Source organism: Protopterus annectens, chromosome 3.part0 (genome assembly GCF_019279795.1).
Source record: "Protopterus annectens isolate FY-2018-M chromosome 3.part0, PAN1.0, whole genome shotgun sequence".
Classification (NCBI taxonomy): domain Eukaryota; kingdom Metazoa; phylum Chordata; order Ceratodontiformes; family Protopteridae; genus Protopterus; species Protopterus annectens.
In genome coordinates, this window is record NC_056731.1 from 1,192,310,855 (window position 1) to 1,192,334,459 (window position 23,605).

The 23,605-nt window shown below is 41.0% G+C and overlaps 1 protein-coding gene across 1 annotated transcript in view; it reads left to right on the plus strand.

Annotated features, from left to right (window-relative positions):
• TENT4A (terminal nucleotidyltransferase 4A) overlaps nucleotides 1–23,605 on the plus strand; it is a 1,710,012-nt gene that overhangs the window by 217,387 nt on the left and 1,469,020 nt on the right. The window contains exon 5 of the mRNA XM_044065408.1: nucleotides 9,334–9,351. Within this exon, the coding sequence (XP_043921343.1) occupies nucleotides 9,334–9,351 (18 nt within the window). The remainder of the gene's footprint in view (nucleotides 1–9,333; nucleotides 9,352–23,605) is intronic.

Below are 23,605 nucleotides of genomic sequence, written 5' to 3' on the forward strand. Positions count from 1 at the left end.
GACTAGTAAGTCAATCATTTCCTTATCCCACTGCTTTTTGTTTAGAGAATACCCATTCGTAACTTTTGCGTATGCCCATAAGTAAATCTCTGAAGTATGTATATAGTTAAATTCAATGTTTTTCTTTCGGCTTTTCCCGGTTAGGGGTCGCCACAGTGGAACTCAGGTCTGCTAATGATTGGCAGTAGATTTTTATGGTGCCGAGGTGCCAGTTCAACACCCAACCTTCAACGAAGGCACGCCCTACATACATACATACGTACACACACACACACACACACATATATATATATATATATATATATATATATATATATATATATATATATGTAGTTAAATTCAATAAAGCTCTTAATTTCTTTAAGGAAATCTGTAATTGGATTTTAAATGTGAAAGGCTTATCTGACATTTAAGTGGTATAGATTTTTACTACATTCATTCTGAAGTCATTAATATGATGAAAGTGGTTATTAAATAATTATTTGGCTAAACAATTTTAAGGTTTTTGGCTCTATGTCTTGCACTTTGGTGGCATTTTGATTTTTTTTAGTGTTTTAATTACCACTGTTGGCCATGTTTGGTTTTATTCTTATGGTCTAAGTTTACAATTCGTCCCGATGGCAAGTAGAATTAGAGACAAGCTTTTGGATGTAACTTTGCATCCCACTCATGACAGTCAGAATGATAATATGCTTCAAGTTCTTTGTGAAGTTGTAACTGAGATGCAGAAGTCGTTGGCCCATCTGACCAAAATGAAGGGGATTGATTAATCCTCCTCTTGAAAAACTTCATTCCACTAGCTCGAAGGATGACACAAGGACTATTATAGGTGGTAATGCCCCAGTTATTCTTTCAACTCTCCATAATACTTGTGCAAACTTCAGGAATGTTTCATATATTTTAAACCTTGAATGTGATTCATTTGAAGAAACTTCATTTATCTAAGAATAAAAATGCCTATGGCAGGACTGAGATAAAAGAACTTTGTGTGGAGTTTGAGAAATTGCTTAAGTAGTACAGTGCTCTTATTATTGAGAATGAATTCTTTGAGCGGTACTTGGAGCTATGTATCATTCTGTAAAGGCTTCAATTTTTTAAATGCCCAAATGGGTATTACCAGTTCTGACCCCTTCTCCAATTTTGACTGAGATTTTTAATAATGCTGGCTTAGAATTTTTGAAGTTGCTTATAAAAAAAAACAATCTTAATGTTATTACAGTGGTTAAGAAATGATTTTTACAGGTAGATAGTCAGTTACAACAACTGTTGGCCAGTGCACCTGAACTTGAATAGTTTAATAAGAAAATGTTTTACAAAGAACCGTCGCCTATAGAAAGGCAAAGGGACTGTGATGCATATGAAGCAAAGTATGCATACTTGTGTTTTCATTCTACCTCTAAGTGGAATTAAATATTCAGGCTCTGTTAATAGAGGGTGTTCTACTTTAAGAAATCCATGGTAGTTAGAACTACTGTGAACTCTAATAAACGTATGTCTATAACTCCCCTTGATTTAACTGTAACTGATGTTATTGTGTACAACATGGGCCTTCAGGAATCGAATGAAGATGGAGTTAACATTGCAGATGTTTTTCAGGAACTAACATATAATCTACCTGGAGAATGGAACAATCTTGGAGCTAGACCAAAATCTTCTTTTCAGGGAAGGGGAGCAATGCATCCACTGAGTCGCAGGACTCGACCAAGAAGACAGGACAAGTCGGACTCTTCAATGGACTATTAGGGAGTGGTTCTACTATGATTTTTAATTTATCTAGTGTCTTTTTACAACCCACTTATTTAAAAAATACTTGAATTAAGCTTAAATTTTATTCCGACTTGTAGAGCTAATGTTGCAAAGACTTTGGTGGACTTAAAATGTTTTATTAGAAAATTAAATTTAAAAATTTGCTTTGAAAGATTTGAATTTATCTGTTAGTAAGTTTGAAATGCCTTCTTCTTATAACCTGATGCTAAACAACAGTGTTCAAGGGTGTTTGCGAAAAAGAGATAAGGGAATTGCTCAGCAAGAAATTTATTAATTCTGTTTACAATTTAAATGCTGGAGAGAAAAAAAGCCTTTAAAAGAACTAAGTAGCAATGATTTGATTAGATGCATGAAAATTAACAAAGTGTTGGGGGGGGGGGGGTATTCGTTGTAATGGACCAAGCCCGATACATTTTAGCTATGGAAAATGTAAGTCAGGATGATTATACCTTGGTTCCAGTCGGTGAAACTTATAAATGTTGTAAAAGTATTGCTTCATTTTTGTATGCTAGACTAATTAAAGGACTTAGACTTTGAACTGTATAAGTTTGATAATCCAGTTATAGGTGTGATGTTTGTTATCCAAAAAATCCACAAGCCTTTTGGGAACCCCCTCTTTCAGACATATTGCTTTTGCCCCTAATTAAGTCACTGAAGGGATATCACTTTTTTTAGACACTGTTTTAAACTCTGTTATACAGAAACTTGAATCTTTTATCAAATATTTGTGGGATTTTAAGTAAATTTAGGATGTTTGATTCATATAGTTTTGATTCTAATAAAAATGATTACTGTTAACATTAGTTCACTATTTACTGCTATATACCCCACAATAAAGGAATAGATTATACCAGAAATTAACTTGCTTCATTTACTAGTACTCCTTCTACTCAGGTCAACTTTTATTGTGAACTATTAGAAGTGTTATTCCATAATTTATGTTTAACAAGAAATGTTGCAACCAAAATAAGGGGGTGGCTATGGGCTCTCCAGTCGCGCCTGCTTTTGCCAATGTTTTAGAGTGGTGGGATCATGAGGTAATGACTCCACTGAATAACTAATGCAAAATGATTTATTACAGTAGGTTTGTAGATCTTTTTTAATTGAAAGTGTCGATTTTGTAAAAATTATTGATACATTTTAAGTCTGATTATTTTGCATTTTACTTTTTGGCGGGGGAGAGTGGTTTGGAAGTTAATTTTCTGAATGTTAAACTAGAGTGGAATCTGGACTGTGGATATTTTGATAGCAGTATACATGGAAGAAGGTGTCTTCTAATAACTACCTTCATTTTCAAAGTCACCATCCACCCTTTTTGAAGAAAAATATTCCCGGGGGCAATATATTGGAGCCTCCTAGATGACAACTAATGAGGGGCAGTTTGAGAAACAAGTGGAATTTATTATTTCCTTATTTGTTAATATTGGGTATAAGATGGAGTTTTTGATGAAGCTAGTGCATGAAATAAGAAAAAAAGGAGCTAGTTTCCACCTGTTCTAAGGGAGACATTTGTTCCTCATAGTGGTATTTCTTCTGCCCTTATCGACTACAAAGAGAAGTGCAACATGTAATATAGAAATAAGAGTTGATAGTTTGGATATTAGAAATATTAACAACTGGAAAGTAATAAAGGGGAATAATGAATTGTTTAAAACCGGCAAAAGTGAACATAGTTCTGTATATAAGAGGGTTGAATATTAAAGCCATTTTACAGAAAGACAATGCTAGGTTGCCATTTAACCCTTGTATTACTACAAAGAATAAAGTGATGTACAAGTGTGAGCTAGGCAGTGTGTCTGTATACAGCCAAAGGACCCTATGTAACTGTAGAACATGTAAATTACACTATTAGTATATCAGGATGTTATAATTGTAACAGTAAAGGGGTCGTCTACTTTAGTAGCTATTTTGTCTGTGATGATTATTATATTGGGATAATGCCTACAGGACAGGATTAGAGGACATGTTTAGTCTGTCAAAAAGGATGATGAAAATAATGCTTTATACAAACATTCTAGAAGTTGTAATGTATACAAAAATATATTTTTTCCATTCTTGAACAAGTTCCTCATGATATGAGGGGTGGGAGCTATAAAAACATGTTAGATGAGGAGGAGACATATTGACAGTTCAGGTTTGGAGCTGACAAGCACCGTGGTCTATACAAAGTAATAAATATCAGGTGTTTTTTTTTAAATAGAAGGCATAAAGTTAAAGGTTAATGATGGTTTATCTTTTTAGTAATTTTGTAAAGTTTTATTTTGTTTTTTGTCTTTAAGAAACATGATTGTAATTGATTAAATATTGTTTTTAAATGTGATAGGCTTATCTGATGTATTTAACTGGTGTGGATTTTTACGAAGTTCATTCTGAAGAAGTCCTTTGCATGACAGAAGCCTTTATTAAATTGTTACTTTGCTAAAAAATTGAGGCTTTTTTTTTGTCTAACTTGCACATTGGTGGTATTTTTGTTTTTGTAGTGTTTAATTAGATCTTCATTGGATGATATTTGTGCAGCCACAACTTAGGCTAATCCTCATGCTTTTATTGCTTGTTACAAATTGAATCTGTTGTCTAGGGGAAGAGCAGCCTTTGGCTCAGTGGTACTCAGAAATATCCTTCCTTTGAGTCCTCCCAGGGTTTTGTGTAGCTGGGAAACTCTGTCCCAAGAGTTGAGGAATGAATGGAAATTGACAACATCAAATAAAGAACTTGTGTACTCACCATAATTTTCATCTGTCTTGTCCATTTTCATTCGTCCTCAACTTCTCTCCCACCAGCCCCCTCCTTTCTCTCTTTTTGAAGGATCTTAGATGTGCTTTCCTTTCTGGGCAGAGAAGTTCCTTTTGGGGATGAAAAACTTCTATTTTCATAATTTTGTTGTTTTATTACTTCCCCTTCAGGAAAGTTATTTTAAAGCTATGAGTGTTGGGTTTTAACAAACTGCCTTAAGACTGTAATGCGCTTTTAAATGGAGCACTCATTTTTTTCTCATTTTAAAAGTAGAGTAAAGTAAATGGAAAACATTTCTTTGGAGAAATCAACATTGTTGTCTAAGCCTACAGTAGTTGACTTGCATCTCTCTTTCTGTAAACCTGTGAACTTGTAATGCGCTTTCCATTTTAGGAGTAAACTCATTAGCTAGATTTCTCTACCTTCACAATAAGTACATGAAGTAGTTGCTTGAAAAATGCAATTGTTCAATATCTCCTAACTCTGACTTTAAATTGTGTGATTAGCATATGCATATTTTGCACACATGATGTGTACCTAATTACTGCAAACATATAACCTGTAAATGGTTCATCTCCCAATCATCTGCTTACACTTATCAAGGGTATCAGAACTTTTCAGAGATTTGGGATGCATGTCTAGGCTTAAAAAGGCCCTTGTGGTCGTTAGCCTAGTAAACACCTATGAATCTATTTGTTTTTCTTTTGTGGGGCTTAGTGTTTTGAAATGCTTTTTGCTGTTTTTTTTTTTTTTTTCTGTCCCTTAAAGGAACTTTTAATGACTGGTAGTGTTTGCCAGCAATTGCTGCTGGTCTTCCCTGGGATAGATGCACCATTTTTGGATTGACAGTGGAACAGGCTATCATTTCCATGATCTGTCCTTCAAGCCGCAGTAAGAAAAAGTTAAACACCACACCATTCTAGCAATTTGCTTGAGTTGGAAGTGGGTGACTCTACTGTGATGATTTGCTGTACCTCAGACCACTCCTCTTTTTTAACCAGGAAACCCTCTGGTGTAGCACTTAAAGCGTCTGTGGACCGGGTATTGGCCATGTCCTCTGCGGATGTTTTGGTCCTCTTAGTGGGCAAGGTAGAGACTCTCTTGTTCCTGGGAGAAGGAGCAGGGAAGGGTTCCTTGTCTCAGAATGCTGTGTACATCCCTGGGGAGTCATCTGTTGCCGTTAGTAGCACGGTTAGCCCCATTATTCTTGTCAAAAAAGAAACGGAAACCAGAGTATGTCTCTACTCCTTTTCAAATTTCTTTAGTTAGGAGAAGTTTACTGGGTCTCACTCAGGGTTTAATTCAGGCTATTGATACTTCTTATAAAGTGGTTTCTGGTAAAAGAAAGGGATTCCTGTTTTCCTAAAGTAATTAAAGATTTTGAATCAGAATAGGAAGTTGCAGGTATGGATACAGAGTTTTCATCTCCGATTGCTGATTCAGACTCTGGAGAGCTCAGTCTGTGGTTCTCCATGTGGGGTTTCTCTTTCTCTTAGACTATTGCTATAATGTGCCATTGTTTTCAGTGGAAGAACATTGAGGTTTCTCAGTCCCTCAGAAAATACTGTGAGGAGTTGCAGAATGATTTTCCAGAACCTACACCCATTCCTCCTGTGTACGTGTAGTCCTCCAGCTACCCCAAAAAGGCCATTGGTATAAAGTTCTTTGGTCTTTTACATTTTTATACACTATTCCTAAACCTGACCAGCAGCTGTAGCTTTAGTTGAGCCTACTGCTGCTAAACACTTGGATAATTCCAGACTTACAGTTAATGATAATGATAGGAAAATTCTTGATAGGTATGGGGAAAGTGTATATTTCAGCAACTTTGTTTTTCAGAATTTTGAATTGTCAGACTTGTAAGTTTGTTCTGACAAATTGTGAAAGTTTGAGGAATCTTTTATCTGCAGTTTCTTCTGGTGAGGAAAAAATCTGCTACAAGTAATTTTGTTTCTCGCCACCACCAAAAATACAACAAGGCATTATAGAGGTATACAGGATACAAAATTAAAGCACAACCCAGGAATTAAAGGAATAGTTGTAATAAATGATATTCAAATTCATACGCAGATTTCACGAAAAAATAAAACTCTACAGAATGATTTTCCAGAATCAGTCTGAAGAAGTCCGAGGAGTGGATGAAAAACGTGGTGATCCTGTTAAGCATTTTAGTTCTTTGTTTATTTTTGTATGGTCTGCATATGTATTTGGATATTTATTTATTCCTTTGATTCCTGGGTTGGGCTTCAATTTTGTATCCTGTATACCTCTACAGTACCTTGTTGTAGTTTTGGTGGTTGCAATTATCTGAGGCTTGGAAGTTCAGGCACTGAAAAGTCTTGTGGTTTTTTTTTTTTTTGTAACTTTGTATCTGAAGTAGTTAACTTCCTTTTATTTGTAACCTGTGGGTATACGGATCCAAGCCGGCAACTTTTTTTCTAGCATTTGCTCCAAGTTCTGAGCTCTTCCCCTTGCCAATAATGCCCTACATCTCCTGTCTTCCCTCAGATCTCGTTTGCTGCACCAGTAGTGTGCATCGTGGTCTCCTTTTTCTCTGAGCTCAGGGATAGTAAGTAGAATTTTTTTTGCTGATATCTAGGTGTGCTTGACTAGGATTTCCCTTCCTTCCCTTCTGTAGTATCGCGTTTGGTCGTTGGTGTAACAAAAAAAAAAAAAAAAATATTTTTTTGTATTAGAGTAGTAGTTAGGCCTGCCCTTCCCCTACCTGTGTGTGTGTGGTGTTTGGAAAGGTAGTGCTTATACCTTGGAGTGCAGGACTATGGCTGACCAGCCAAAGCCTGTGTTCAAAAAATGTACAGTGTGTGGCCATAAGCTTTCCCCTGCCGATGGTCACACTCTGTGTGTGATATGCTTAGGAGTGGCACATTTATCCACTCAATGTGCTGTCTGTTCAGGTTTCCAACCCTAGGGCCTTTAGGAATCGTAAGGCCAAGCTAGTTACCAAAGGCCTTCTCCCTGTTGCCATGCTGGAATCTGCCTCTGCCTCTGTCGCTAGTGTACCACCCCAGACATGGACTCAGCCTCCGTCTTCGTCTGGCAATGGGTCTTCAAAGGACAGATCTTCAGTCAGCGAGTCTGACAAAGCTAAGGAAAAAGAAAAGGAGAAGGAAAAGGAAAGGAGCAGAGAAGAATGGGAGAAAAAGGACAGGCATCGTAAGAGATCCCCAGACAGGGAGCTCTTTCTCAGCCCCTCATCTAAGACCATGAGGCCTGTTTCTCCTCCGCTCCGGTCTCCTCGTTTCTCACCAGAGCCGTTGAAACATTCGGACCAGAGGCCCTCCACCCCACTGCGCAGACCAGCCAGATCCAAGTCTGTGGCCTCTTCGAGGCTGACTCGGAGCCTATCAGACATGGATATGGACAGGATGATGCAGAGATTTATTCAGACCCAAATTCAGATGGGAGTCTTGCCAGGTCCCTCTCTCTCTGGAGGGGCGACCTCCATGCCTCTTTTCTGCTCCATCTCTCCTTCCCCGATCTATGCTTCGGGGCTCTTGGATCAGAGGTTTTTCGGAGCTGGTAGATCGGTGCCGACTGTTCCTCCAACCTCGACTCTGGCTGTTACCTTGAGTTCCTCGGATCCGACTTGTTCGGATCCGAATGACTCTCGGAGCCATGGACAGGGAATCAGAACCGGGGGGTTGGATTTTTCGGCTCCGATCCTTTCGGACCCATCCGTTCCCTCTGACCTCAGGCTACCCTGTCTTCAGCTCCGGTCCCCGCTTCGGATCTGGGGAGGACTTCTCCCTCTGCCTTCGAAGTGGTGGAGAGGGTTCTTTCCCAGGGATTGAGACCCCAGCCCCTCCCCTCGGATACCACCCTGGCCCCCCTGGATTTGGCGACAACTCCCTTCATCCTGTCTCAGGGACAGCCAGTGCCAGAGGATCCCCAGGTCATTTTCGATGAGGAAACCCCTGCGGCTCGTGGATCCCCTTCTGAAAGTCCCACTGAAGAGGGTCATCGTAAGCGCAAGTGCAAAAGGAGACACTTCCCCCGAGTCCCTCACTACTGACACTGACTTAGATGAAGGAGAAGGTTCCCCCAGGTCACCTCCCAAACACGTCTCCTTCGGAGAAATTATGGAGATCCTTCGGCAGAGGGGAGATTGGTCAGCCGCAAAACCTTCTGGGGATGTGAGTGTTCTTGGAGGCCTTTGGCACAGGCCCATCTACTTCCTGGGTGTCCCCACCAGCAGACCCCTTGGTGGACCTCATCACTACGAAGGCATGGAAGGAGCCCGACACCCTAGGGCCCATCCCCAAATGCCCTGACAAGGTTTTATCCCCCCCTTCTGATAGACCACCCTGGTTGAAAGGAGCCCCAGTTGATGCTATGTTGGTCGCAGCTGCCACAAAGAAGGAACTAGCACAGGAGAGTTCCTTATTCCACCCTCCAGACAAGGAGTCCAGGTCAGTGGATAGGTTTGGGAAGCGCGTATACTCCTCAGCTACTTTTTCTATCCGTGTGCTGAATTATTTGGCACATGTGATTCGGCTTCAGCGAGACCTTGCTTCGGAATTCGCTGAGTTGCCCCCAGTGTCTTTATCGCCATGGGACAGGCAGCTGTTCTCGGCAAAAATGTTTACTCTGAAGTCACTTTCAAACGCATCTATGCGGCTACTTTCCCATGCCACGGAAGGAGCAGCTAGGGTGGCTGGGACAGGCATAGCCATGAGGCGTCATGCCTGGCTCAGATTGTGTCAGTTCGCGGACCCTTTCAAGGCGTCGTTTATCAACGATCCCTACAACGGTTCTTCCCTCTTTGGGAGGACAGTACAGGACACACTTGTCTAGAGCAAAAAGGACGAGAAGACTTTATCTGCCATCGGAGTCCGCTTCTCTAACCCTCAGCGGTCCTTCTCTAGGAATCAGAGAGGGCTGAAGAAGATGTGGTTCTGAAAAATCACAGTTTTCCCGGGATTCTCAGGACAGCTATTCCCCCAGAGGCAGAGGGGGATAGGATCGACGCCGACCCAGAGGTAGAGGGGGGTCCCAGGAATTTTGGGTCTAGGGAACCCTTCTCTGATAGACCTGGTCTGCAGCCCTGAGGGGTTGCCCGACTGTCCTACTCTGGAGGCAGTCTGGGGACGATTGTCCTTGCACCCAGTGGCATGGGAGTCCATTACGACAGATTGCTGGGTTCTTCAGATAATATCCAGAGGTTACTCTGTTCCTTTTGTTGCCCCTCCAAATATTACAAAACACCTCCCGGATGTTCCACATGCTGACAGGGAGGCAGCAGCTCTAGAGGTTTCAAAGCTGCTTTTCAAACGAGCCATCGAAAAGGTCCCCAATCAGTCTGGATTAGGCGTCTTCTCAAGGTTCTTTTTGGTGCCAAAAAATACGGGGGACTTCAGGCCCATTCTAGACCTGTCAACATTAAACCTGTCTGTAGCCAAACAGAAATTCCGGATGGTCACCCTACAGTCCATTCTACCTCATCTCCGAGAGTGCGACTGGATGTGCTCGTTAGACCTTCAGGATGCTTACTACCACATCAAAATACACAGAAGCTCCAGGAGGTTTCTGCGCTTCCAGCTGGGAGCCAGTCACTTTCGGTTCAGAGCCATACCCTTTGGTCTCACCACAGCCCCCAGGGTGTTCACCAAGGTAATGGCAGTTGTAGTGGCTCACCTGAGGCTTCAGGGTATTCAGGTGTTTCCATACCTGGACGACTGTCTCTTCGCTGCGCACAAGCATCACTTGTGTCTGGCCCGAGATTATTTCATTCAGTTAGCAGACCTACTGGGAATTAGTCACTGTTCACAAATCCCATTTGCAACCAGTACAAATTCTAGACTTTATTGGGGCACGGTTATACACTTGGCAGATGAAGGTATTCCTAACTCCAGACAGGATTCTACATTTCGGGTGCCACATAGCGAACTCCAAGTCTTCAAAGGCGAGCGAGGTTCTCCGGGCACTGGGCTCCGTGGCTGCCGCCGTATCTATTCTCCCTTATGCGCGCCTTCACATGCTGGTTCTGCAATGGACTCTGGCTGTTCAGTGGTCTTGGATAGACCTACCCATGGAATTTCCGATCAAGATCAGTCACGTCTGCAGGACATCTCTTCTTTAGTGGTTAACTTCACCAGAGATATCAAAAGGATGCCCATTTGCGTCACCCCCAGTCCAAACCACAGTGACCGCGGATGCCTCCCAACTCGGGTGGGGGGGGGGACACTGTTCGGGAAGGACAGTCCAAGGCACGTGGTCCCAGACAGAGACCAATTTGCACATAAATGTTCTAGAGATGAGGGCAGTGCTTTTAGCGTTGGAAGCCTTTCACACAGTCCTCCCTCTCGGATTGATTGCAATTCAGTCAGACATGTCTGTCATCTGGTATATCACCAAGCAGGGGGGGAGCCAGATCCTACCCTCTGTCGCGAGGCCATGAGAGTGTGGGAATGGGCGATTTCCACCGGTCGGTTTCTGATAGCAATGCACATCCCGGGGTGCTCCAACATTTTAGTGGACAGATTGAGCCGGGCCATTGTGATACCTTACGAGTGGTCTCTGAAGCAGTCAGTAGCAGAGGAGATTTTCCTTGCATGCGGTCAGCCTTGCTGCGATCTGTTCGCATCTCCTTCCAAAGCAAAGAGTTCTTCGCTCTGATTCCCTCACCAGGGGAAGTCCCCAGAGACGCTCTAGTCCATGTTTGGCCCCCCGGGCTTCTGTATGCTTATCCTCCTTTACCTCTCATTCCGATGTTTCTTCAGAAAGCTTGCCGACTACGGTGCAGTGCAAAGTGATCCTCATTGTCCCTTTCTGGACTCGTCAGGTTTGGTTCCCATTCCTTTGGTCTCATCTCTTAGCTCCCCCGTGGGTTCTGGATCCCTGCCCGGATCTAATTTCCCATCCGTCGGGGACACGTCCACCCGATCTGGGCAGCCTCAAGCTAATAGCTTGGGTGTTGCAGTTCTGTTAATTGCCAGGACTCCTGGCCTTTCATCCCAGGTAAAATCCAGTCTGGTGTCCTCTCTTAAAGACTCCACTAGGAAACTTTATTGCAGTAAATCAAAGCGCTTTTCCATTTGGGCCTCCCAGAGAAAAAAGATCCCTTTACAGCCCCTGTTCCAGCGGTGTTGGACTTCCTGTCTTGTATCTTTCAGCAAGGAGCTAGTTCCTCCACAGTGAAAGTACAATTGGCAGCCATTTCCAGTTTTCACGTTGGTGAAGACAACATGGCCTTAGCCTCCTCTAGGCTGTGTAAGGTTTTTCTTAAAGGTACTTTTCTGTTACGGCCCCCTGTCAAGGATTCTTTACCTCCTTGGGACCTTACTTTTGTTTTACAGGCATTGGTTGCCCCTCCTCTTGAACCTACAGCTTCGGTGGACTTAAAATGTTTGTCCTGGAAAACAGCTTTCCTAGTCGCCATCACATCAGCTAGGAGAGTTTCTGAGCTTCAAGCTCTGTCTGCCGTGCCTCCGTATTTGGCCTTCCATAAGGATAGGGTCTCCCTCCATACTTAAGCCTTCCTTCTTACCTAAAGTGGCATCTGAAGCAAACATAAACCAGTCCATTTATGTGCCCGTTTTTTTTCCCCCAACTTCCAAAATAAAAGTGAATACAAACTCCATTTGTTATAGACAACTTTGTTTTTATCTTCATAGAACAAAGTCTTTCCACAAGACTAACCAATTGTTTCCTTTTCCAAAGCGTTTATGGGAAAAGCTATTTCTAAAGTTTCTTTAGCCAGTTGTATCACTCTTTGCATTTCACATGCCTACAAAGCAAAAGGTTTATTTCCTCCTGGTATAGTTAAGGCTCACTCTACCAGGTCCATGGTGACCGTAGCTGCTTTTTGGTCCATTGTACCTTTGGACGATATTTGTGCAGCAGCGACATGGGCCAGTTCACATACTTTCATTTCCCATTACAAATTGGATCTGATTTCAAGGGGTAGAGCATCCTTTGGCTCTGCGGTGCTCAGGAATATCCTTCCATAAGGGCTTCCCAGGATCGGAGTAGCTGGAGACTCTGTCCCACAGGTTGCAGATAAAATGAAGTTAACTACTTCAGATAAAGAAGTTATGTACTCACCATAACTTTCCATCTGAGTAGTTATACTTCATTTTTCTGCAACATTCCCTCCCTCCGTTCCCCGGACCTTATCTTGTTTTCAAGTTTGGTTTATTGGGTTGAGTTGCATATATATTGTTGCAGCAAACTCGATCTGAGGGAAGATGGGATATGTAGGGCATTATGGGTAAGGGGAGGAGCTTGGAGCTTGGAGCAGATGCTAGAAAAAAAGTTGCCAGCTCGGATCCGATACAGATCCGTATACCCACAAGTTGCAGAAAAATGAAGTATAACTACTCGGATGGAACGTTATGGTGAGTACATAACTTCTTTTTCTCCTATTGCAAAGGTCACTACTCATTTTTAGTTGTGTGTATGACTCTGTTAATGCTAAAAGTGCTATGGCATGGTAAATTCGAGGAGATTTACATTGCTGCATTCCCAGAACTTCCCAGGTGATGATTAACCATGAGATTTTAAATTCTACTGTGGGTAAAGGTTTAGTTTTTGGCTCCTGTGTTGCAGAGGTGATCAAAAAGTGTGAAATGGGTAAGCTGATTCAGAGAATCTTGTATTTTTCAGCCCTCCTTTTCCAAATTGTCCAGGGGATTTTGTATCGCCCCCCCCCCCTTTTTTTTTTAAAAAACCTCTTTAATTATCACTTGTGACACAGGCAAACTTACATTAACATAAAAAAACAACCATATTAACATATTTACAGTTACAAACATTATACATCACGTGTTCTTGTGTAAGTTTTAGTCAAACATGATACATTTTGCTCAATCCCTGCCTTCCCTTAAACCTCACTTCTCCTCCAAAACTTTTTTCTGCATGTGTTGTTCGCACAATTTCCATGGTTTTTTATATAAATTGCCCTACCCTTTTCTAAAGATCCCATTTTCAGTTATTCTATCTGTTATAATATTCAGTACTTCAAATATGGTTGGTTTAGAATTTGAGTTCCATTTTCTGTTTGCTTTTTTTGGCCACCTCCAGAGTTGAACTTAACCAGGCCTTACTATGGTTAGGCAATTCAGATCCTATATCCTAGCTCAAAAAATAATTTCCTTAGCTACTCCCATTTGCTCAGCCAGTATTTCTGACAGAGTACTCTTAATGGAATTTTTGAAGTCTGCCAACTCGTTACACTCCCAAAACATGTTCCCATTTAATTCTTTCTCACACCTCCCACATTTGCCATCTAACTGAGGAAGAATTCTTTGAAATCTGTTTGGGGTATAAAAACCGCCACACAGACACTTCCAAGCAAAATGACTAAATCTTCCAGACTCTATATATTTCAGAGCCATACATATGTCCTCCCCTTATTTCTTTGTGAATTGCTTATCCAATCTCTCCAGTGTATTCTGATCTCCTCTGATTCCTGTAGTTATTGTGCAGTAGTTTAGTTCATATACTCTGCTAATTATCCCATTTTAACATGCACTTCTGTTCCAGATTCAACTAAAAACTCTGCTAGAGCGGGATCCCTTTCTCTTTGCATAAACTCCAGTATCTATCCCCAAAAGGGAAGGCACACTCTAGCCTGCATTCCAGATATCTTCTTGGCCTCTTCCCTGTCTATTACCTTTCCCACTCTATTTGTTAGCAATGCCTTGGTTCCTTTTCCATTTTCCTGCAGTAAATTCTACCTTTGCCTGTTCTCTATACCCCTAATTGCAGTCATTCCTAGTGACAGAATCTCCTTTCTCTATTTCCCTGTTGGCCTAGTTCTTAATATTCATTTCTGCTGCTTTATGAATGTAATATTCTGCAAGACTGTTGCTGTTCTTAAAGATCTGCCTTCATAATCCTATTCCTATTGCCCCCCCACTTCATTATCCCTTTCCACTTTGAAGTTTTCTGCTTGTGTTATATACAAGAGCCTTTACTGTGTGTGTGTGTGTGTGTGTGTGTGTGTGTGTGTGTGTGTGTGTGTGTGTATGTATGTGTATATATATATATATATATATATATATATATATATATATATATATAAATATCTATATAAATATCTATATATATATATAAATATCTATATATATTTATATATATATATATATATATATATATATATATATATATATATATATATATATATATCCCTTCAAATCAGGTAATCCTAAACCACCTTGTTCTGTTGGAAGGATCAGCTTATCCCACTTGACCCTTGCCTTCTTCCCCTCCTAGATAAAATCCTTCAACTCTGTTAATTACAATCCACAACTACTCCTCTGGTTAAAAAAAAAAAAAATATATATATATATATATATATATATATATCTAAAGAGACTAAAAACATTTTTACTTCTGTCTTATCTATTGCCATAGACAAGAGCTTCCAGTTTCTCAGTTTTTGTATTATCTGTTTAGTCTGTTCTCACATATCCTTAGCTGCCATAACAGAATCCTTTGTAACTCATACTCCTAAATACTTCATTTGATCATGTCCCCATAAATATGGGTATTGCTGAATCGATTCATATGTTGGGTGCATAGTTAACATCTATAGCCTTCATTTTGTTTTCATTAATTTTACATCTGAAAAAGACCTGGAGCTGTGTCAGAATGTTTTACAACACTAAGATGTCCTTTTCTGGTTTTATCCGGTACAAAATATTGTCTGTAAAGAAAGCTAACTTTTCTTGATTACCATACCAATTATATCCTCGAATTTCTGAGTCCCTTATTTTCTTTGTCTGTGGTTCTAAATATAAGGCAAATAAAGGGGAAAGAGGACATCTCTGCCTGGTTCCTATCTTCAGACACAACCTATCAGAGAGGAGCCCCCACTTTGTTTTTTGCCTCCAATTCCTTGTGTATCCTCCTAATTAACCTTATTGTTTCAAGGAATGCAAATACTTTTATTGCACTACTGCTTAAAGTCCAGATCTGATGTTCTTTTAGTTTTTCCTCACTGTTGGGTTGTGGATCTGACTTGGCTACAATTTTTTCAGACTTGGATTCTTGTCTCAAGCTCCTCCCTCTATCCGCAATGCCTCCACACTCTCTGTAGCTTCCCCAGATCTCGTTTGCCACCTAGCTGGCACGACGTGGATTCTTATTCTCATCAGAAAATTTCCTTGGGTGGTAAGTCAAACCTTTTTTCTTAAATTGAAATTGCTGAAACTTTAACTATGTACCTGTACCACAACTTGTTACCTAAATTTATGTTGAAACTGTGTAAATTTTTGAACTGTTGAAACTTTTAAGTTTGTATCTATATAAATTAACCTTTACTTGAATAGTTGTACTAATGTAACTTCCTGGAGCTCATCTCCCTGGGACTCTACTGAAAATGGACATGCATCCTGTTAGACCATCCCGGTCAACAAATTTAAAATAAATGAATACATTTTATTATTAAATCCATCCATGTAGTTTAATATTCAGTCTTCTCCTCCCTTCCCTTCAGTTTCTTACAGGAGTTGGGGACAAATCTTTTTATTTCCCCTTTCTTCCTGCTGCTTCTTCCAGACTACTCAGAACCAAGACATTTCTGCCCCATTGGATCCAAGGTACTTTTCGGATCCGACAGTCACCAGTACTGTGACAGCCTCCCCTAGGCCATCCTCTTCCACTTCAGATTCAAAGACCTTGGATCCCAGCATTAGAACTCTAACTCCAGAGTTTGCTATCAGGGTAGGTTCCCCAATATTGCTCTCGAAACTTCTTCAAACCCCTTCCCGACATTCCAGCCCTGCATCGGTTACCTCCTTTAAGTCCTGCAGGAGTCTATCTGATGTTGATATGGATGGAATTATGCGGAGATTCCTCAAAGCTCAAATCTAGGTGAGGGTGTTGTCAGCTCTGTCCCCAGTCAGATCGGTGAGTATCCCTGCTACTCTGATTCAGTCTCCTTTTCTGATCCGACCAGCGATTTCAGAGATCCTGGATCCTAGGTACCTGAGAGAGTTGGCGTTCTATCTGAGAGAGCTTCCCTTCCTCAACTCTGGCTACCCTGACCAGCTCTGCTCTGATTTTGTCAGATCAGAGTGGGTCTCTGATCAGGGTGGAGGGGTTCAGTTCTGACTTCCTCAGATCTTTCCCTTCCTCTTAGTGCTTCGTCCCTCAACAGCTTGGATCCAATTCTGTCTGGAGACCATGGATCGGGGGTGGTTCTTCTCTATGCTCCTTTAACGGTTTTGGCTTTGATGGAGAAGGGGGGATTTTAACTGGTCTTTCAGCTTTCCATATTGTGGAAAGGGCTTTGTCTGACAGAGAACCATCCTCTCTTGCTTCCAGTCATCCCCTTCATCCTTCACTGGATCCGAAGAATGAACCCATCAACTCTCTTCTGGGTCAGCCTGCCTTGGGAAGCCTCTCAAGTCCCCCCCCCTTCTTCCTATAACCCCCCTGAACTCCCCACAGAGAAAGTGAGAAGGATCCCCACGATCACCACCTGATGTCTCCTTTGGAGACACCTTGTAGATTCTTGAGCAGAAAATTGGTTGATTGGCCCAGCCGCCGCCTCCTGAAGAGTTTCTGGATGCTTTTGAATTGGGGCCTGTCTACGTCTTTGGTGTCACCCTGGTAGATGAACTCATTGACATAGTTTCCCACTGGGTTTGGATGGCGCTGGACACCATCAAGCCAGTCCCCAAGCACCCGGACATCTTTTGCCCCTCCCTCCCAAAAAAGACTTCATTGGTCCAGAGGTGTTGCTGTTGATGTCATTCTTGTGACAGCAGCCACCAAGTAGAAGCTAGCTGAACATAGCTTCTCTGTCTATCTGCAAAACATGGAGTCTCGAGAGATGGACAGGTTTGTTAAGCGTGTTTATGCTTCAGCTACGTTTGTGCTGAGATTGCTAAATTATCTGGCACATTTCACTCGTTAGCAAAGAGATCTGGTCAAGGAGCTATCATCTCTTGGGCAGAGACCATGTCGGATGAAAACTTCAAGAAATTGGCTACTCTTGCTTGTGGGACTAACTCTTCCATGAGGCTAATCTCCCAATCAGTGGAGAGTACCTCAGGGGCAGCCAGCTCAAGTATTGCAGTCAGAAGACATGCCTGGATGAGGTTTTGTGATTTGTAGGACCTTTCAAAGCATCCTTTGTCATTGCCTCTTTTTAATGGCTTCTCCTTGTTTGGGCCATCTATCAAAGAGACTCTTGCCAACAGCAAGCAGGAAGGGAATACTTTGTCTGCAGTTGGGATCGAGTTTTCTACCCCTTAGCGCACATTTTCCACAAATCAGCAATATAGTAAGAAGACTTGGTTTTGAAAGTCTCAAGGATCTTTTTATGATCAATGCAGGGATTTTTCCTTCAGAGGCAGAGGAGGAAGTTTCAGTGATAACCACCACCCCAGAGGCAGAGGGTGGCTGAAGAATCAGGGCTTTGGAGAATCTTTCTCTGACAGGCCCCATCAGCACTCCTGAAGAGCTGTCAGTGTCTGGAGGCAGTCGGGGGGTCATTGTTCCCTGCACTTTGATACTTGGACCAAGCTGACAACAAATTCCTGGGTGCCAAGCAATAATATCCAGAGAGGTTATTACATTCCCTTTTCCTTCCACCTCCAGTGGAACAAAAGAAACTCCCAGACGTATCACCCAGTCAGAGAGAGTATGCAGTACTGGAAATCCAAACATTGCTACAAAAGAGTCTTTTCCAACTTGACAAAGAGAATTTGGAACTTACTCCCACTTCTTTTTGGTGCTAAAGAAAATGGGGGACCTGAGAGCCATTTTAGGTCTGAGCAGTCAAAGTTCCAGATTGTTACAGTTCAGTCCATTCTACTGCTCTTGTGCAAGGATGATTGGATGTTCTTGATAGACCTTCAGGATGCATACTGTCATATCAAGATAGATGCTACAGATGTCATTTGTGCTTCAGGCTGGGAGCCCATCACTATCAGTTAAGAGTTGTGCCCTTTGGACTCACCACAGCACCCAGGGTGTTTTACCAAATGCATGGCAGGAGTGGCAGCTCACCCGAGACTGAAATGATTCCAGGTGTTTCCATATTTGGATGACTGGCTTCTAAATGTCCCAACCTGGCGTCAACTACTTCAGGCCAGGGACTGTTTGTTCCAGACCTTCTGCTGTCTGGCAGTACAATAAATCTTAGCAAACTGAACCTGTTCCCCATTCAGAGGTTGGAATTCATTGGTGCCTTTCTAGATACAGTGCACCAAATAGCTTCTTTGTCTCCTTATCACTTTACATCCCATACCTGGTTTCTCAAGGATGCTATTTTTTACCGTCTTCATGTGGGAGACATTCTTCAAGCTCTGGTCTCTGTCAGCTGCTGTCATCCTAGTACCCTTAGCAATATTCTCTATGCAAATTCTCTAATGGACCTTTTGCTGTTGAGTGGTCTGTTTGCCAGCAATTATCTGTTCCTATCAAGTTGACTCCGGTTTGGAGATGGCATCTTCAATGACAGATTCATTAAGACAATCTGTTCCTGGGCAGGCCATTCATTCTTCCTTCACCCACTGACTCCTCTCAAGTAGGGGGGGCATTTTGAGGGAATGATGGTCCAAGGCACTTGGTCTTTCTCAGAGACCAGTTTATATATCATTGTCTTAGAGATGAGAGTGGTTCTTCTAACATTGTAAGCCTTTCAGGACAGCCCTTCCCTTGGACAATTGCAGTTCACACTGACATGCCAGTCTGGTATATCAACAAACGAGGAAGAACCTGTTCTTACCCATTATGCAGACAGGCTATGAGGGTCTTGGAATTGATGATTTTACAGACTGCTTTCTAGTTTTAACACACACATACTGGGGAAAACCAGCATTATAGCAGTCAAACTCAGCAGGTCCATTCTGACCCCCTAATGAGTGGTCCATCAGTCAGTCGGTGGTGAAGCTGATTTTCAGCCGTTGAGGCCAGCCTTGCCACAACCTATTTTCTTCTCCCAAAAACAAGTGCAGCAAGTACTTTGCACTGATCCCCCCACTGGGGGAGTCGCCAAGGAGTGCTCTGGTTCAAGATTGGCCCTCTGATCTCCTTTATACCTATCCCTCACTACTGTTGATCCTGAAATTTCTGCAGAAGGCTGAAGAGTTTACTAATCCTCATTGTCCCCTACTGGCCTCGTCCGGTATGGTTCTCCTTTCTCTGGTCTCATCTGAAGTATCCCCCATGAATTCTGGAGCCCAGACAGGATCTCCTATTTCATCCATCAGGGAATCAACATCCTAGTGTACTTGCTCTCAAACTGACTGCTTGGTATCTCCTCTTTCAGTATTTCTACAAAGGTCCAGGCTTGCTTCCCCTTTTGAGACATAAGTTTTAGCTTCCAAAAAGCCTCTACTAAAAAGTGTACTAAAGCAAATGGAAAAGATTTACCATTTGGGCTACCAAAGATATCGAACCCTTCTCAGCCCCATTTTCAGCTATCCTTCATTTTCTTTCTTCTCTCTTCAATGAATGGGCTAGTTTTTCCACTATAAAACGTAAGCTGGCAGCCATTTCTAATTTTCATGTAGGAGATGTTTCTAGCTTCCTTGTTACGTCTAAATTGTGTAAGGCTTTCATGAAAGGGATTTTTCTGCTCAGACCCCTGATAAAAAATCCTACTCCACCATGGGATTTAACTATTCTTTCAGGGCTGACTCAAAAACCTTTTGAACAAGCGAATCCTTGAGAAATGAAATTCCTTTCTTAGAAAACCATTTTTTTTTGGTAGTTGTCACATCAGCAAGAAGAATTACTGAACTTTAGGCCTCGTCTTAGAAACCACCTTGCATCATTTTTCATAAAGGTAGAGTATTTCTCCGTACCAATCCATCCTTTATGTCTAAGGTTGCTGCAGAAACTAATAAACCAGTCTTTACAGTTTCCAGTCTTCTTTCCAAATACTTATAACAAGGGCAAATAATATTTTACATCTGCTTGATGTTCTACCTTCATAGAACAACAGTGTAGAAAGTCTGACCAGCTATTTGTTTTTCTCACCAAACCATTTGTCAAGCAGTCTCCAAAGTTACATTGGCTAAATGGATTGCTGACTGCATTTCACTAATCTATTCAAAAATGGATTGAACTTGCTTTGCCGTTGTCAAGCCCATTCTGCTAGATCTGTCATTACATAATCTGTTTTCTCCTCCAGAGCGTCGTTTGATATTTATGCTGCAGCCACTTGTTCAAAGATTCATACCTTTGTGACACTTTATAAGTTGGACATTGCCTGCAGAAGTAGAGCTTCTTTTGGTTCGACAGTGCTCCTGCATATCCTTCCTTAAGACCACCCGCAAGTAACAGAGCTGGGGACACTTCCCCAGTAGTGAGGAAGAATGAAAACGACATCAGATTTAGAAGTTATGTATTTACCTTAACTTGGCATCTGTGTTGTCCATTATCTTTCTTCCTCAGCTTCCCTCCCAGCCATCCCCCAACCTGTTGACTTCTAGAGGAACTGTTGTATTTGTAGGAATCTTTACGTTCCTGGTTTGAGCTTCTGATTTCTTTCTGTCTGTACGGTTTCTTTGTCCGGTAGGCAATAAGGCAGCAAACTCAATATGAGGAAGCTACAGTGTGTGTGGGACATTGTGGATAGAAGAAGGAGCTCGAGACTAGGATCCAAGTCTGAAAAAGAAAATGTGGCAGAGTTGGATCTGAGGGTTGGCTCTAACCCAGTAGTGAGTAAGAATGAAAATGGACAACGCAGATGCCAGGTTATGGTAAGTACATAACTTCTAATTTACTCTGTCAAATGCTTTCTCTGCATCAAGACCTACCAGCAGCTGTGGTATTTTCTTACATTCTACTTCCCTCTGGATCATCATTGTTATATTAATGTTCTCATATGTTTGCCTCATCTCCACAAAACCACATTGATCCTCATCTATTAATTTTGGCAATACTTTTCCCATTCTTTTAGCCATTATAGACATAAACACTTATATTCATGGTTTAAAAATTGAAGTTGGTGTATATGAAGCTGGATCTGATGGAGTTTTACCGTCTTTAGGTATTATAGCCACCACAGCATTTCCAGGATGTTGGTGCTTCCCCTTCATTTTAAAGTAGTTAAACAAAATCTTCCATATCTTTGATTTCTTCCCTCCTGACTTCCAAGGTTTGACTGGAGACTTTCTTACAGATAGGTTGTACATCACCATTTTTCTCTCATCTCCTCATATCTTAACTGTTAATTGTTAAGCCTCATTTACTGCAACCTTGGCATGTTTAAGGTTTCCATAAATATTTGTTTGTGATTTTTCTTGATTTCCACATTTCTCTGCTTTTGACAAATTTTCATAACATTTTTGAAATGTCCCCAATAACCTCTACAGGATCTCTGGATATTTTTCTAGTTTGGTAACAACCGTTTCCACTTTCTGTTGCCTAAGTTGTTGTGCTAAAAGTTTTAGTTCCCGTATTCTGCAATACTTTAACCTTTATCTGGCCTTCTAAATAATTATTTTTTAACCATGTCTTTTTTTTTTCTTTGTACCCTATTTTTACGTACCATTTTCATTTTATCCCACTCACTAGCTAAAACGTCTGAAGAACTTTCAGTATTCCCTAACTCACAAATAATTTCCATTACCTATTCCTTAAATTCCTCTTTTAACAAATAGGTGAGGAAGTGGTAGTGTCTCACATTTACTTTGTTACCCTTAATTTATCTTGGTTGTTTGCACATGATCTGAAATATTTATCAGATATGTATTGAAGCTTACAATAGGTGCACATGGCCCTGTGAAATTTTAATTTTTGTTTAGTCTAGCCCAGTTATCATACTTTGAGGAATAATATGTAAATTGTTTCAGCAATTCTTTTAGTGAATTCATGTCTTCCATGCCTGATATTTTAAGAAATGTCTTTAGAATTTTACCGTTTTGTGTTATTTTCCCCACTAGGTCCTCCAGGGGAGTACTTTCTGTTGCAAATCAAATTCTAGTTCCCACTTAAGTAATATTCCTTGTGAAGGCTGATTATTTCTGCAAATTGTTTAAGCTTCATAAAAGCAATTTTAGGAGGACTATAAGTATGCAATATTATCACAATATGTTTCTATGAATGGAATGTACATGGATTGCTAAATTGAACTGGGGGGCTTTTTTCACTTGATTTAAACAAGAATTCTGTAAAAAGTTTTTGGTAGGTGCACTTAATATTTTGAACAATATGTATGCATATTTGGATTATATTCTGTGTACCGGGATGCTTTTTGTAGTAGTATGTTTTTCTATAAAAGTATTTTTTTATATATTTTTACTGTATCCCTTTAATACCATGTATTAATTATTCATGAGGGATAGATGTGATTGGTGGCACACATCTTTAAAAGTACTTTGATTTAATGTAGATGTAACTTGCACTGAAGAAGGCCATGAGCCGAAACTGGTATGTTTTAATTAAAAATTTGCCTGCGCTCGCTCTCTCTTTGTGCTGGCCGTTTTTGTCTTGTATACTTTTTTTGGGCCGTTGCACTTGCCCCTTCTGAAATTATTTGGTTGTTCTTTACATTTTTGTATCTTTTCGCTAGGGTTTTCCTTGAGAGAATTTATATTTATTTATTTTTTTATTTATTTGTTATGCCACCAGCTTTGTGGTCCATTACAGGGTTGTTCCTGCTTTCATCGGTTGCCTTTTTGTTTAATACCTGATGTTGGGATAAAGGTTTTTGAAAAATGCGTTATAGCCACGCCGTGGCTTAAGTATTGTTGGGATCTAGGCTTCTTTGTTGCAAATAACATCCTGGTTCAAGTTACATAAATATTTATGCTTTTGTCTGCAAAATACATGACCAGGGCGCTGTGTCTTGGACCATAAACTCTCACTACAAGGTTTGGAGATAATTATTCGTTCTGGCTTGCTAAATCATTTGTTCAGTTGTGCACTGTACATTGTATGAGTATACTTTACAGCCTGACGATGCATTATATGCTCCCAGTCAACCAATTCATGTGTATACATTTTTTTGTCGATTTCTTGACGAACGAACAGACTTTATGGGTTTACGGCTTGAACTGTATTTCTGCATTCTAATATTGTTTCGAGGCATTCTTGTACAATCATTTGTTAAAGTCTAAAGCGTTTTTCAGGAACTTTTTCACTAACTTTGGATTACAGTGGGTTTGAGTCAAGCCAA